The sequence below is a fragment of the Ammospiza nelsoni genome, chromosome Z, assembly GCF_027579445.1.
Source record: "Ammospiza nelsoni isolate bAmmNel1 chromosome Z, bAmmNel1.pri, whole genome shotgun sequence".
Classification (NCBI taxonomy): Eukaryota; Metazoa; Chordata; class Aves; order Passeriformes; family Passerellidae; genus Ammospiza; species Ammospiza nelsoni.
In genome coordinates this window covers 2,006,756-2,021,887 of record NC_080669.1, presented here as the reverse complement: position 1 = coordinate 2,021,887, position 15,132 = coordinate 2,006,756, and the positions used below count along the sequence as shown (strand labels likewise).

General features: G+C 40.4%; 1 protein-coding gene across 1 annotated transcript in view; it reads right to left on the bottom strand.

The window, feature by feature from the left end:
• Positions 1 to 201: 201 nt before the first annotated feature.
• The window catches only part of VCAN (versican), a 99,275-nt gene continuing 84,344 nt past the window's right edge, over positions 202 to 15,132 (bottom strand). Inside the window, exons 14-16 of the mRNA XM_059492480.1 lie at positions 3,883 to 4,027; positions 3,218 to 3,400; positions 202 to 2,386 (exon numbers count right to left, since the gene is read on the bottom strand). Of these exons, the coding sequence (XP_059348463.1) occupies positions 2,256 to 2,386; positions 3,218 to 3,400; positions 3,883 to 4,027 (459 nt within the window). The 3' untranslated portion in view covers positions 202 to 2,255. The remainder of the gene's footprint in view (positions 2,387 to 3,217; positions 3,401 to 3,882; positions 4,028 to 15,132) is intronic.

Genomic DNA, 15,132 nt, shown 5'->3' with positions numbered 1-15,132 from the left:
TACCTGACAGTCTAGTTGTATTCATATGAAAAAAATCACATTGCATAGATTTAAACAGGAAGACATGCAATAACAAGACAAGTCACAGTATAGCAAAACCTTGTTTCTTTGGTGAAACAGAAGCAGATATAAAAGTTACAAAGATTTTAGACTTTCATTCACAAAAAAAAAAAAAAAAAAAAAAAACAAACCCCAGACATTCACATTATACACTATACAAGATAATAATATAAATAGAGAAAAGTATTATGTGCATTGTTTGGGGGTGAGGGGTGGGGAACCGACCGACCAACACAAGGAGGTCCTGCCACAAGTGTGGGCAGCAGCCCCTGCCTTTCCTCAGGGTCAGGAGATGTTGTCTGACTCTGCTTTCAGCTGTGGCAAGGTCACGCCACGGGCAGCTCTGCCCTGTTGGCTGGGCTTCAATTCTTCTCCTTTCCCTCTCTGTTTTTTCGTCCCCATCACAACCCCACGCAAACACAGAGGCGTAAACCTCGCGCCTCTGTGTGTGTGGTTTTCATGTTACTTTAAAAGGTACATCCTAAGGAACTTACTTTATTTTCACGGGGTTTTTTTTTTTAAACTGTTATTAATTTTTTTTCCTTTTTTTTTTTAACTTTTTTTTTTTTTTTTTTTTTTTTTTTTTTTTTTTTTTTTTGTCCTGTGCCCAAAGGTGTGCAAGGCACTTTGCAGGAACAACAAGTCCTTTCCGTGGAGAGGCCGTTTCAAACGTCACCTCCTACACTCACTGTACACATCCGGGTCAGTGGTGGCACTGACCGGGGCAAGAAATCATAGCAGAAAACTCCTACGTACACGCTGCACCAAACTACAACCTAGAACCAATCTGTGCACACAATTCTTTAGAGAAAGCCAAGATCCTGATTCTTCTGTGGGTCACGCACAGCTCTCACCCATCTAGCCGCCAACAAATTATCCTGTTTAGCAGGAATTTTTGTTCTTCTGGGGAAAAGAGCAAGCTGAACTGAAAGATGGTTCCAAAAGTGGAGCTCAGGGGCTAATACTGCACTGGTGAGCTCTTTGAATCTTCTTTGTATGGGTAAAATAACATCCAATAAATTAAATCAGTATGGCTTACTTCATTTATTTATGTACGCTTCACAGCTGCAGCATTCATACACAAACATTCATTACTTTATAAAAAGATTAAAAAATGGTTATATATACAAAATTATTTACTTTTTTGATTTTTGTTTGTTTTCTACAAAAAAAAAATCCCCCAAACACCAGGTCTACCTCCATTTTAGAATGCAGAGACCTGTAATATAGACCTTGTGGTTAATATCATGAAAGTAAATTTTTTCCTTGTTTCCTTTTTTTTTTCTTTTCTCAAAACAAACAAACAAACAAACAAAAAACCCAAACAAAAGAAAAAAGTGGCCCTGGTTGATAAAGTTAATGTATTAGCACTTGGAATTTTACAGGCTCTCCTTGTCATACACAACTCCTCCATACAGTCCTTTCTCACATGTGCTGAAGCTGGAATGGAGAGCAGAAAAAATGTTCCATATTGCAGTCCCTAGTTCATGCTTCGTGCCACTTTTATGTGCTCTGCCTAAACTTTTCATCTTATGGGACACAAACTGTACCTTGGGTGGGAATTGGCACAGCTCCCATTTAAAAAAAAAAAAAAAAAAAAAAAGTCTTGTCACTTGTGTGTTTATCTTCACCTGATAATTTCAAATTTCAGTCAGTGAAGTCTTTATTTCAACCATTTCCAGCCTAGGTAAACAACACAGAAACAACGTCATAAATGACTGAAGACCTCTGAGGCCGTTCTAACCATAAATATGCCTGAAATTAGTGTGACTTTTCATTTTATATACAGGATTTTAAAAACAACACACAGTCAAACAACATTAAAATCATCTTATTTACATTTTCATTGGTGCTAAAATTGAGCTGTTTAAATATTGCAGAAGGCTGGTACGTATCATAAAATGGTCCACACCGATGGCATATAGAAAACTAATAATCTTTATAGGCTGGAAATGGTTTCCTTTTATCCCCATAAGCACTTCTCCTCTTTTTTATTTATTTCTTAAATTTTCTGATAAACACCGCAATTTTTTTATTTTTTTCCTTTTTTTCTTTTTTTTGCAAAAACACGCCGTGAATACTGCAGTCCGTAGTTTCAAAATGATTCGATAATACTCCTATAAGTGATAGAAAAAGGCACAGAAAGTTATGACTTTGGCTGAAATGGTGGAAATCCCCAATTCACCATTTAGCTCTCAGCGCCTCGAGTCCTGCCACGTCCTGATCCAGCGGTGGTAGTGCTTGGATGAGTTTAACGACGTCCCCTTGCCTGATGAGGAGTGTTTGTAGTAGTATTTCTTAGAGTAAGTCCTTTGGTATGTGGAGGCTGCAGAGAGAAGGGAGAAGGAAAAAAAAAAAAAAGGGGGGGGGGGAAATTTGTTTAAAATTAAGCTGTGAATGGGCCGGCTACACTTCACAACACAGTTGTGTTTATTCCTTGTTAATTAGAGGGTAAACAAATGATTAGCTGGAGCTGTGGCAGTGTTACAGGCATACACACAGTCATTAGCATTATTAGGAACCTGTTGATGCCAGGATTTTCTGACTTTAAAATAATCTTAATGCCTTCTGGAATGATGCCTTAAGATTTTAGCCTTTGTGTTTTTCAAATCCTGTTCTGCTCTAGGGTATAACTCTAAACTCAATATAAAGTGTTAGTTACTGTCTTCATATATTGGTCAGATAACTCCTCTAGGCCTGAGGACAGCCTCAGGCCCCAAAAGTATAAACCAAAGTGAATTGGGGGGAGCAAACTGGGGGTAAATGACTTCATTACCTGAAGCTGTAATTGGAGGATTAACCCCTGAAATGTAAATGGACCAAACTTATAATTGTGTGAAAAACTCGTGACCATTGTCCATCTTGGGTGCAGCCCATGGGAGGCTTCTGACAGCCCAAGATGCACCTATTGAGGGCCTTTAATAAATACCCACTTTATTCTCTTGATCTTGTCTAGCCCCTGTTCTAGGCAACCACTCCAAGGCATAAGTAGACACAGAAGAGGAAAATTTCCATTAGTTTTGGATGCTTGGTGTTTTTCCACCATAATCTGTCCTACCAGACTCGCTCCTCTCTTAAAACACACATTCATTACTTATTAATCTCAAATTAGCCCGCTGTTTCTGCTGTGTCAGTGTTTTTCTCTCAGAGAACTCACGATTCATGCAAGTAATTTTGGGCATATCCCATCGTCCGTTCCCCTGGCAGCGGATGGTGGGGATGTGGCGCTGGATGAAGCCATCCTTGCAGTGGTATCTGATGAGGGAGTTGATCTCATAGCGAGGCTTCATCTTCCCAAAGGTCTTTGCATTTTCCACCACAGGAGGCTGGCCACAAGCCACTGGAAAGAAGAGAGAGCATCACCCAAAACTTCAGTTTGTGAGCCCAGTGTGGGCTGGGACCAGCCTCTGAGCCCTGGCTAAGGAAGATGACGAGGGACCTCAGATGGATTCCCAAAGGAACATCCAGACAAGGATAGGGGGATCAGTCTGCTCTGTAGATCTCCAGTCTTGTAAACCAAAATTAATAGTGTTGGAAATGGGAAAATGGCAGATATTGTGGTCAGTCTTGCCTTTTTGGTTTAAATTCTAAATGTAAATTCAAGCCAAAAGTTGGCATACTCACACAAAGAAACCTAAAAAGCAGCGAAGTTACTACAAGCATTTAAGGAAACTGTCTTTTTTTCAGGGCTCTTCATGTCATCCTCAGTGACATGTTCAAGAGGACTGAAAACTGATGGATCCATCAAGGTCCAGAGAGCACGGTCAGAAGAACTGAATGGCAATTTAGCAAATTATGATTTTGTCACTGTAAAGGTTGTACCTGTTCCTTTCTTGCAGGTGTAAGTGAGGTGGTAATTGCATGGGACATCATTCCACTGCCCATTCTCGTGCCAGATTATAACAACACAGTCTTCTCCAGCAGAAAAGAAGCTGTCTGGCTGGTTTGGTCTCCAGTTCTCATATTGCTGCAGAAAAGAGAAGCAAAACCATCATTCCCAGGGCTGGAGGATATTTACATTAACAAAAGAGCCCATGACATCACCTTGGCAAAAAGGAATCTCAACTGTTTGATTCAGGCTGGTAAGAGTGGGCTAAACAAAGGTAGATTTAGAGTATCTTCCCACTATATTAAAGATTATCTCAAGGGGAAAAATATTCTGGTCTAACTTCTCATTTACTGTAAACTGATGTGAGGTGAACAAAACAGCGAGACACAAGCAAAACTGGATCCTAAGTGTGTCTAAAACAATCTTTTCTGCATAAATATCATGAAGTATAATGCAAGAAAATAAATATCCCATTACCCTCATTAGAGCACATGTACTAAGTGAGAAATTACAGACTAACTTCCCAGACTTGGATTATTTATGGCATTGGATGATTTCATTCAGTTAATGAAGTCATTCCACAGGGATGACATGCAGAATTAGGTGCAGCATAAGTGAAAGAGCCAGAATTTGGCCCCCAGGACCACTGGAGATTGGTGTTTTCATTACAAATGCTAGGTGGCAGTCTGAGCCCAGACAGCAGCCTCTCAGCCTTAGAAATGCTGATTCAAATTCTGCCCTCTGTTGAAAAACCAGCCTCAAACATCTATGAAAATATATGAATAACAGCAGAAAGTGCTTCTTCAAAATGCACTACATTTAGAAGTAGAAATATGGGTTTTGGTATGTGCAAAACAAGCAAGAAATAAAAACTCACAAAAGAACCTTCAAACCGCTGTGAAATACCAGCACAATGTTATTTTGGGGTGAAAACTTGGGAGGATTCAGTGTGTTTTTACAATCAACCAGCAGGAAAAGTAGCAACACTTTAGTCAGACTGATTGAAACTTGGGCAGCAGTTCTTGTGAGGGGACATGCAGCCTCCTGTCCTGGCAGCCAGCACAGGTGGGACAATCCCTCACTTTGCTCCCAAACAAAGCACAGGAATCTGAGATTTGCATCATGTTATGCCAAGAAAAGCGAGAGAATATTTGGAAGTCACTCCTAATGATTTTTGATTTTCGCTGGGATTTCTGTTGTGTCACTCCAGGAAGAATTTAAGGAAGGATAAAAATAGCTATCTGTAAGAATTGGAATTCACATAAATGCCAGACATTACCCAGGCAGCAAGCCCCTTGTATGGGCAAAATGACACAGTTTTTACAGTGCTTATATTTTTCTCAGTGCTTACATCTTTCTGACTAAATCTGGCCTGTACAAATGTCATAAAAGTTTAGTTCTCTATTTCTTTGTGAAATAACCCCTATTCACTGCCTGGGTGAACACATTTTAGAAATAAAGTTAACAGACCCCACACAAGTAGTATTTATCTTACAATGAATCAAAGTATGAAAGGAAAATGAGTTAAATACTTAACCTTTTCCTACCACGTGTCATCTTACCCATCATAGGTTTTAATTATCCAGGCAATTTAACCAGCACAGTCTGAATAAATTTGTTCTGCACTGAATTTATTACCTCTAATAAAACACCCCCCTTTTCAGCTGGAACTACATTAACTCCATCTCCACTTCTTAGTGTTTAACAGTCCTAAATTACAGTGCACACCAACTAATTTACTCAAGTTTAGGATCCATTAGCTTTCAAGAATGTGTGCATAGATACAAAAATTAAAGAAAACCGTAAGGTTAGTGGCAGAAAGTTCCATCAATAATGTCCTGAGAGCCAAGGAAAGATTTCAGCAAGCCTTGCATCTGTTTTCTGGTGAAAATAACGCTGCAGAGCTGCTTGCTTCCATAGGGATGAGAGTGTGGGAATGGAGGATATTTAGGGGCTGTTGGGGGCGTGTGAGCTGGAGGTGCTCAGCAGCCTGCCAGCTCCCACCCTCAGCACACAGGCTCCATATGCTCTTGCTTGCCTTGCCAAAATGACTCCAAAATTCGTGTTTGCTTAGCTGGCAGGGCTGCAGCGTGGTGGCAGGGTATTACATCTAGGACCTGTGGTTTGTTCAGGAATGTCTGATATCCTCCAGCATGACTTGCTGTTACCTCACATCTGATACCGTCATTGCACAGATTTATTTTGGCTGAGGAGCTCTGGTTTTGCCTGGGTCTGGTGCCAGAATTGCTTAGCAGAGGAAGTTCCAGACTGCTGAATTGCTTTCTTAGGTCCCCACCCAGCCCCTCTGTAGTTTTCCAGTTCCTTATTTAGACACTGATAATGGGACAATGATACAAAGAGATTCTCACAGTTTGAGTGGAACAGGCTACTAGACAAATAAACTAATATTTTGCATTTCTCTTGTGGAATAGATCTTTGCATGAGCATAGGCATGAATCTGGTTTCTACTGGTGTAGATCTGTAGATCTCCAGTAAACCCATATCAGCAAAAAATTAGTGGGAAAAAGCCTTTGGCAATGCTGCATCATTCATAAGACAAAGCCTAAATAGAATCAAATACTTCATGAATACATGGAAGAAAAGTTACTGTAAGGTTTTTAGTCCTTGTCAGAAATATTGACAGTGGGTGATTGCAGAGTGACCTGAAAACCATCACTACTCTGTTCTTTAAGCAACATTACCACAACAGACATGAATTTTTTTCTCTGTATTAAAATGCAAAGCGCTTCCAGAATGTACTTTTCTTGACATATAATCTTAATTATGTACAAGGCACAAAATGTACCTCAGAGGAGTTTTGTCTGGCCACACTCCTGCTCCAGCTGTGGAGAAGGAGGCCTGGAGCAATCACAGAATCTCAGCATGGTTTGGGTTGAAAGGAACCTTTAAAATCACCCAGTGCCACCCCCTGCCATGGCAGGGACACCTTCCACCAGAACAGGTTGTTCCAAGCCCCGTCCCCGTCCAGCTGATATCAAAATCAGCTACATTTTTTTTTTTATTCTCTGTTTCTTACCACAACCCATCTTTGATGAAGCACAGACCGCAGGCTCAGGCAGACACCACTGCGCCACCTACTCTGAATAACTCTCAAAACCCTCAGTGGCAGGGTGATTGGGACTTTTCCTCAAGAACCTGAGGTTTCTGTGTAGCCAGGTGACTGCAGGGACAGGGGTTTGGTCCCTTCCTTTGGTCCCTGGGGAGTCTGCCTGACCATCATTTCAGGACGAGAAGTGGAGTTTTATACCCTTTGGGCTTTTAATTTTACTGCAATAATTAGTTGATCTTACTTGTACTTTTTTGGTTTTATTGTTGAAATCAGAGCCTCCTCTGTCACACTGGATTTATTTGTTCTGGCTTTCTCTGCTCAAAGGCCCTGAAAATTTCCCTGCAGAGTGTGGATGGTCTACGACTTAGAGCTGGAGCCCAGTCGGGTTTCAGCTCTTCAGGCTTCCTACGTGGCACTAGATAATGCACTTGGCTGGCCATCCACAGCCCATAAAACAAGGAAAAATCTATTCTCTTGCCTCACAGGAGGAGTTTGGATATGATGGCTTCAAAAGCCCATGAGGACATTTTATTAAGTTCCACATTTTTGGGGAGGATTTCCTTACATGGAAATTCACAGTCGTGTTGGGTGGTAGGCTGGCTTGTCACATAAAATCAGCTAAAAACGCCAGGACTACAGCAAGAGCTGTAAAGCAGAGAACTTTATTACCTATTCTCATTCAGATGGCTGCTAATTAAACAGAAGGGGCATAATCTTCCCATCATGGACAAGGTCCCACCTTGTGGGAGATTTGTTATGTTAAATCTCAGATAAGCAGCCTTTCTTGACGGGCTCATTTCCTCACTGATGGGTAATCCACTCAGCTCTTTCAGGTGCTTGCACTGCCCAGGTGGATCCAGGAGTATCTCAGCTTTGAGACACTCCTTGGGAAATTTCAGCCCTCCTTTTATCTCCAAAAGGCTCATCAAGTGCCTGAGATCAATCACTCCAAAAAAGCCAACAAGCTTTGTGTTTAAGGAAGCACAATAAAAAAAACCCACAGATGCCAACAAAGCTTTACTGCTTGACCTCGGTATTGTGTAAAGGCCAATAATCTTCTGTACAGGACTGAATCTAGGAAATAATTTACTTGAAATACATCTATTTAGATTTACAGGTCAAGGCTTTCCCTTCTGGGGAAAGGAAACATGTTTTCAGCATGTTAAACTAAGCTGTTTTTACAAATCTGTCTTGGCACTTTTTGGAGGTTGCAGTTGTGATTTTTATTTTCTTTCCTTCTGGCTACTTCCTTATCTGATTCCTCCTTAATGCAAGACTAATGAGGCAAATTAGAGAAAAATCAACAATGGAAGAGGTAGGGACTGGCTGATTGGATACTTTCTGTGCCATTTCATCTCAAAGTGAAGCAACATTTCCTGCCTGGTATTAATCACTAAGCTGAAACCACCACTGCAAACCTTACTATCACCATTTTCTTCTCCTGCCATAGCTCTGATAAGAACAGGAATACAATTCTCTCCCTCTTTTATTTTTTTTTTTCTTTTTTGCAACACAATAGCAGAAAAAGTCTTAGAAATCTTTATCAGGAAAGCCCTGAATGAATCCCTCACGGTGGGGGTTGTTATAATTGGACAGCTGAAGTAAAAATTACATCTCACTTTCAGTGAGTCTCGGGAATTACTCACTGGCTGAACTTCAACAAGACCAGCACGAGGTTACAATGAGCACATGCATCAGCCCAGGAAACCCTCATTTGTGACTGTGTAACAGCACTGATGCTGTTACAGGAGACACTTGGGAAGTTTAAACAGGATTGCGTTTCTTTTCCATAGGGGGAAAAAAAAAATCAACCAGATTTCTGTGAAGATTTGGCCATGTATGAGATACTTCCATTAAGGTCACCTAGTATTTAAATGCATTTTTACATGGGGAAGACAATAATCTGTCTTACAGTGCAGGCTCTGTTCCAGGAAAATTCCCTCCAGTCCTGCAAAGGATTTTTCTGTTTAATTTTGTGAAAGGAAGCAGAGTGACAGAACTCACCAAAAGCATTCTTGAGATTAAAAACTCCATTCAGTGAGAGTTTAAGCACACACCATGATTTAAAGGCGTGGGTCTTGCCTGAAGGGGGATGATCACAGGGAAGATCACACGCAGATTCAGACAGATGCTAAAATAATTGCCCGAAGGAGGCACCAAATGTGTGCATAAATCATTGCTGTCATTGCTGGGAGAAACTCAAATCAATTTGAAGACAGCTCCTATATTTAAACCTATCTACAAGTACACACAAAAATCACATGTCGTGATCCTGATTTTTTTTTTTTTTTTTTTAGGTTCTGGTTGAATGGCTTTCCTTTAGCTCCTAATCTGAGTTTTATTTGCATAGGGTTTTGGGAAACTGGCAGAGTTTGGACCAGGCAGGAACCCAACACTCCCCATGACTGAGTCACACTGTGAGCAAGGCAAACTCCCAGGAGGAGCTTTGCTAAATACTTCTGCAAAAGATTTCACTTGCAGGGGTTGGGTTTTTTGGTTACAGAGAGATGGAATGTATTGGGAAACTTTTTTAGTCCCGTGCAGCAGCTTGCAAAAACAGAGAGGGACTCTGGAAAACACACATTCATGTGCAGCTATCCACAAGAAGCGATTTGCAGATTGAATAAGCAGGAAGAGCTCTGCAAAAAGAAATAATTTGGAAAAGAAATCTAATTAATTGAAATTCAGCCAGTGGGGGAAAAAAGTCTACCTGATGAAATTGGAACATAAAATCCCTGTCAGTCCTATAGTTTTGGGAAGAAATGATTGTGTGGTGGAGCAGATTGCTAGGTCTGGGATGTTTTTAAAGCAATACCATGGAATGACGATTTTTTCCACGAGAAGCAGAAAACGGTGAATGGGAAGTGAAACCCCACTAGGTGACGCTGTCTGCTTGCTCCAAAGCCCCGAGTTGCTCCAAAATTATAATTATTCAGAATTACAGCTTTCAGTAACTCTTTCAAAGCTAAATGAAGACGTGGACTTTTACCTGCTCTTCACCATGTGTTGTTTTCAGAATGATAGCTTTCATCACACACTGTAGAGTTTAGTTTTGAGGGTATGCTGTGTGTGATGGGCTCTCAGAAGTCACTTTAGCAGCTGAGAAATCACATTAAAAATGAGAATTCCTGTTTGTTTTGGAGTCACATTGACATGAATATATATTAGCAGCACAATGCAAATTGTGTGGGGTGTGATTTAATCTTTTTGTGCACAGCTACCAGGAGAGAGAAAAAAAAAGAAAGAAAAAAAAAAGAAGGAAAATCCTGCACTTTGTCAACAATTACGGCAGGTTTGAAGCTGTCCAAGAATTTTAGCCCAGAGTAAGGAGTAATTTCAGCCCAGCAGTAACAAGTCTCTGAAGTAACTGCTGACCCCCCGGTAAAAACAAGACAAAACCCCACTTTGTCCAAGAGGCCCTCGTTACGACATCCTGAACCAAAAATATACCTGTCATTAATAACATTATATAGTTCTCCTCCATTTAAACGTGGGTCAAATGAGCATCTTAAAAAGAGGCCGTAATGACTGACTGCAGCGCAGAACCAAAACATTTGGTAGGTTTAAAATCTCCTTCTCCAAGGATCCTGTGGGACATGGGCACAATGAGCTTTTTGTTTGCAGCTGACTACAGCACTTTTTAGTTTGTTTGCTTTACTTAACCCTCAGAGGCAGGCTCCTTCACTACAATACTCCATGACTTTTGAAGGTTTTGGGTTTGTGTGTGTGTGTGTGTGTTCAATGAAGTTCCTCTTTCTGAGAGGGGTGCAGTTACAGATTTGCTCAAGTTAAAGCCTTCTGATTCACCGACCAATAAAGGAAGGAAAAGAGAGGGCTTTGTTTTTCGCCAGAATTAAGTTTCTGGCTTGTTTTCCTCCTTTTTCCTAATTTTTTTTTTTTCAATTTTTATTTTAACATACCTACCTAACACTGACAACCCGAGAAACCAGCTTTTCAGAACACAAAGCATAAACACCCCTGTGCTGAAGGGGAGGGAAAAAAACCCAAGGCAGGGTCTCTGTACAGCTTTAAAAGTGGCAATATTCCCCATCCCTTTCCCGGCTGGCAGCATTCTCCCAGTGACAGACAATCTGGCCACAGACGCTGGCCAGCTCCTTATTACAGCACTAATCTTATGTAATGGCAGTGAGCTCACCGCCCTACAAAGCACTAATTATCAGCAGCGTTTTCCAGGGGATGTGAAAAGCCCCCCTCGTGGGGCAGGGGGCCCTGGGCACAGCCCCAAGTTGCTGTATGTGCTTAATCCATAACATGAATGGCTCCAAAGGGCTCCTTGTCTGCTCTGCCTGCTCACAAGGGTCCTTAGCAAACACAAAGGGGGAGCTGCCAAAAGCAACACCAGATTTTTTTTTTTTTCCTCCGGTTTTTTTTTTTTTTGTTTTTTTTGGTTTTTTTTGGTTTTTTTGTTTTTTTTTTTTTTTTTCCTGCTTGGATGGGTGTGCTTTACAGCTGTAAGAGTTACCATTCACAGAGCTAAGTGAATTATTTAAATTTGATTTTGCTGGTGTATTTTCAAGCTTCCCGTTGTGTCCTCTCTCCCTTTGATCAATTATTAAATGCCCCAGCTGATAATGTAAGTTACGTTGTTCTGTAGTTTGTGTTGCATCACGTTTAAAGTATAAAAAGATCCAAGTAGGCAAATTACTCTGCTCACACAGTTGTGTGAGTGTTTGCTTCCTTCTCCTGCAACACTGTGGTTTTTTTTTCTCAAATGTGTTTGTTTTCACTGCTTAGAGCCGTATAGGTAATTGTGGGGTGAAGATTGTCCTTGGTACATACTCCAAAGTGTTGTTCACTGTTGCAGGAATGCTGGAAGAAAAGTCTAGAGTAAAGTGCAAGAACAATTTAGATTCTGTAATTTTCTCAATGTAAATAAAGACTACATATAGCCATTTTCATTGCGCTGTAGAATGTATATCAGAGGGAAAATAATGTTCTCCCACACCAAAGCCAACAAACAGCCCTATAACTACCCCGAACAGAAGAAAAGCAGAGCTGGCAAAACATGCTCTAAAAGCCACTACATTATTCTCCCCTGCCTCTTGAATCCATCAGTGTAATCATACCTGAAACATCTTGAGCAGAAATTGGCTTGATTTTCAGGAAGTCGTGATTAACAAAGCTCTAAAAGAGCTGGGGTGCTGCAAGTCCTCTGAACACACCTCGAGGGCTGCTCTCGCCACCTTCACTTTTGGGGCAAATTGTCAGAAATCAGGGACCAGGCAGGATTGCCAGAGTTTGCAGCTTCCTGCTGGCGCACACAAGCCCAGGTGATGCTCCCAGGCCGTGTCAGTGGTCACAGCTCTCACTGAACCTGCCCCACGTGTGAGGACCTGGCTTCCCTCAAAGGACACCCTCCTCTTTTTGTGCTGCACTAACACAGCTGCCAGCAACTCCTTCCCCTTCGTACAAAAAAAAAAGGTGCTGCTGTTTTGCCCCAAAAATTGTTTTGCTGCGTGTCTCATCAGCTCCGCAACGTGAATTCCGCGTCTCCCAGCCAACAGAACCACTGAGAAGTTACTTCTTTCAAAAACAGAAAAATAAATAAATAAGAGGAATAAAATTTAAAAAGTGGGCAGGGACATGATATAGATGAGGAAAGATTGTTGCCTGCCACCCAGGTACAAGCACAGCACATCAGAAAAAAAAGCAGATACATGTGAGCAGCCATTGGATCCCTCAGCTTACTGTAATTAAAGCCTATTTTATTCTGCTCATAAGCTTAGCCAAGGAGCACTTTGAAGATAAATTCTGGTCTTAGCCAAAAAGATCCCAAATTATTTAAAAAATAAAAATTTAAAAAAGGAAGACAAATACAAGCAAATTCATTTGGCCAAAAAAAAAAAAAATAAAAATCTTGTAATGATAGACCAGTTACCTGAAAACCATTTTCTTTATGCAAAATGCCACCTCAGCTAACAATTAAACTTTAGGGCATGAGAAGTGGGACACAACCACCTTATTCAATTAATTTTGTTCTCTCAAGCCCAGTCTGTGTTTGGGTTGCAGTGGGTATAACAAGCTGAAAATGTGTGTTTCACCAGCAGATGGTGAGGCTTTATCTGCACAAGATTGTGCCATTTTGCCTGAAAGGCAGGAAACTGCTAAGTGGTGCTGAATTAAAACCACTTTACAGTTAAGAAATAAACTTGCCAAATCCCTCTGATATCTCACAGATAATGATGCATCAGACATTTCAGTGAGGCAGATCAAAAAGCTTCCTCAAGGTCTCTGTTCAGGACTGGAACCTCCAATACTGTGATTTAGGAGTGGGCCTGTTTCTATCTATTAGGGTGATTTTTCCTGTCCTCAAAGTTGGGGTTTTTAATGGAAAACAGGCAGACTCAATGCAAATATGGACAAAAGTCACATTGGCTGAGAAGATTTAAACACTATTTCTTGCTTTCTCACTGAATTTGGTTGCATTCACCTCATTTTTCAAGACACCAACATTTTCCTCCAGGAACTCTGAGAGCCATAGCGTGAATTTACAGGATCACTCTCCATCTTTTCCAAAACTTGCTTACTGGCATTATTTTTCCAAGTTCAACATAAATTCTAGTTGAAGCACAAAAAATGTGCACAGGAATAGAGGGGGTTTGGTTTTTGTTGGATTTTTTTTCTGAGTAGTGCTGCTGGTTTTGATGACTTGTTAAGAGTGAGTATTTTCTACAGGAGTGAAAAAGAAATAATTCCAAGGTATCAAAAGTGGCTGACTGTAATTAGTCCACTATTTAGTCCAACTAAACAGTCTTTTTCAGAAGGGCTGAGAGCCTGTCAAGGCTACTTTAAAATCAGTGTAAGTTTCCCAGCAAGAACCTTAATTCTGTATTCTCATTTATAGGCTTTGCCCAAATATCATGTTTAATGGTGGCTGGCCCTTGGCTTCAGTTTGAAAAAAAATCTGGAAAAACACAACTTGTCAGGGGCTGAAAATGTCAAAAAAATTAATGATTTCCTTCCATTGAACCCATTGGTTGGGAAATATTTTAGGTGCAAAGCAAAAAAAAAAGGTATTTTATCCCTTTTCCCAAAATTGCCAATAAAATATCTGGCAAAAGAGTTGCTGCTGTCAGTGTGCTGCATATTTCTGTCAGTTTCCTTGTGTTGGTGGGAAATGAGTACCAAACTAATATAAACCTTTTTCTGTGTCTCAGTAGTGAAGCCTGTGTTTCAAGCATTCCCAATTCCCAATTCCAGGGGCTTGCTTTGGTTCAGAAAGAAAACTTGTGTGAAAGAGAAACTTGTCACCCACAACATATCTTGATGTTGTTGTTGTTGTTGTTGTTAATTTGCTTTTTCTTTTAAGTACCTGAAGCATCAGAACTGTTAGGGGCTTATTTTTAATCCATAAAACCTCATAAAGTCACGCAAGCATGATTTTTTTGGATTGGACCAAGCTGTTATTGGAGAAGATTCAAAGAAGTATCAAGATAAAGATGAATGTGCACCACTTGTAGCCGCACAATCACTCTTCTGATAGTATCTCCAAGAAAACTGATATCAGGGGGATCCCCAGCACACTTAACAAATTTTCCCCCATGCCAGAAGTCTTGAATGGAATTGTGGATAGAGAGTATTTTTTGGAGAGTGCATAGAGCTGGGAAACAAATTTAGAAACAGCTGAATACACATGCACCCTGATACATAAAACAAGTCAAGGCTATTTAAATTTTGGCTATAGGCAAGAGTCACCTCTAAACTCAGAAATTCAATTTAGAGCCTGAGTGTTGGTGTAATAATGCTGATTTTTATGATCACAAATTATGCTAATGAATTTAAAGCCATCATAAATCTTGCTCACCTGGACACCCATAAAAGAGGCAAATTTTCTACCTGCATAGTATTTAAATTCACTGCAATTTTAGGAGGACATCAGGGAAGTAGATTGGATGCGTATATTTAATTATGTTATCATTCTTGTTAATTAGCAGAGAAGTAATAAATCACTGAAATAACAAGAGTGGTTAGAAAGTATGAGAAATAAGTTAAAAGCCAGAGAAAAAGGAACAAATGAGGCAGCTGCTCAGAACCATGGGATCCAGAAACCATATGGAATAAGTTATGAGGAAAATCTATTGAAGCAATGAACATAAATGATTTCAGGAGACACCTAAATTGTTTCTGAAGGAAGAGACAGAGGGAAGTTGTT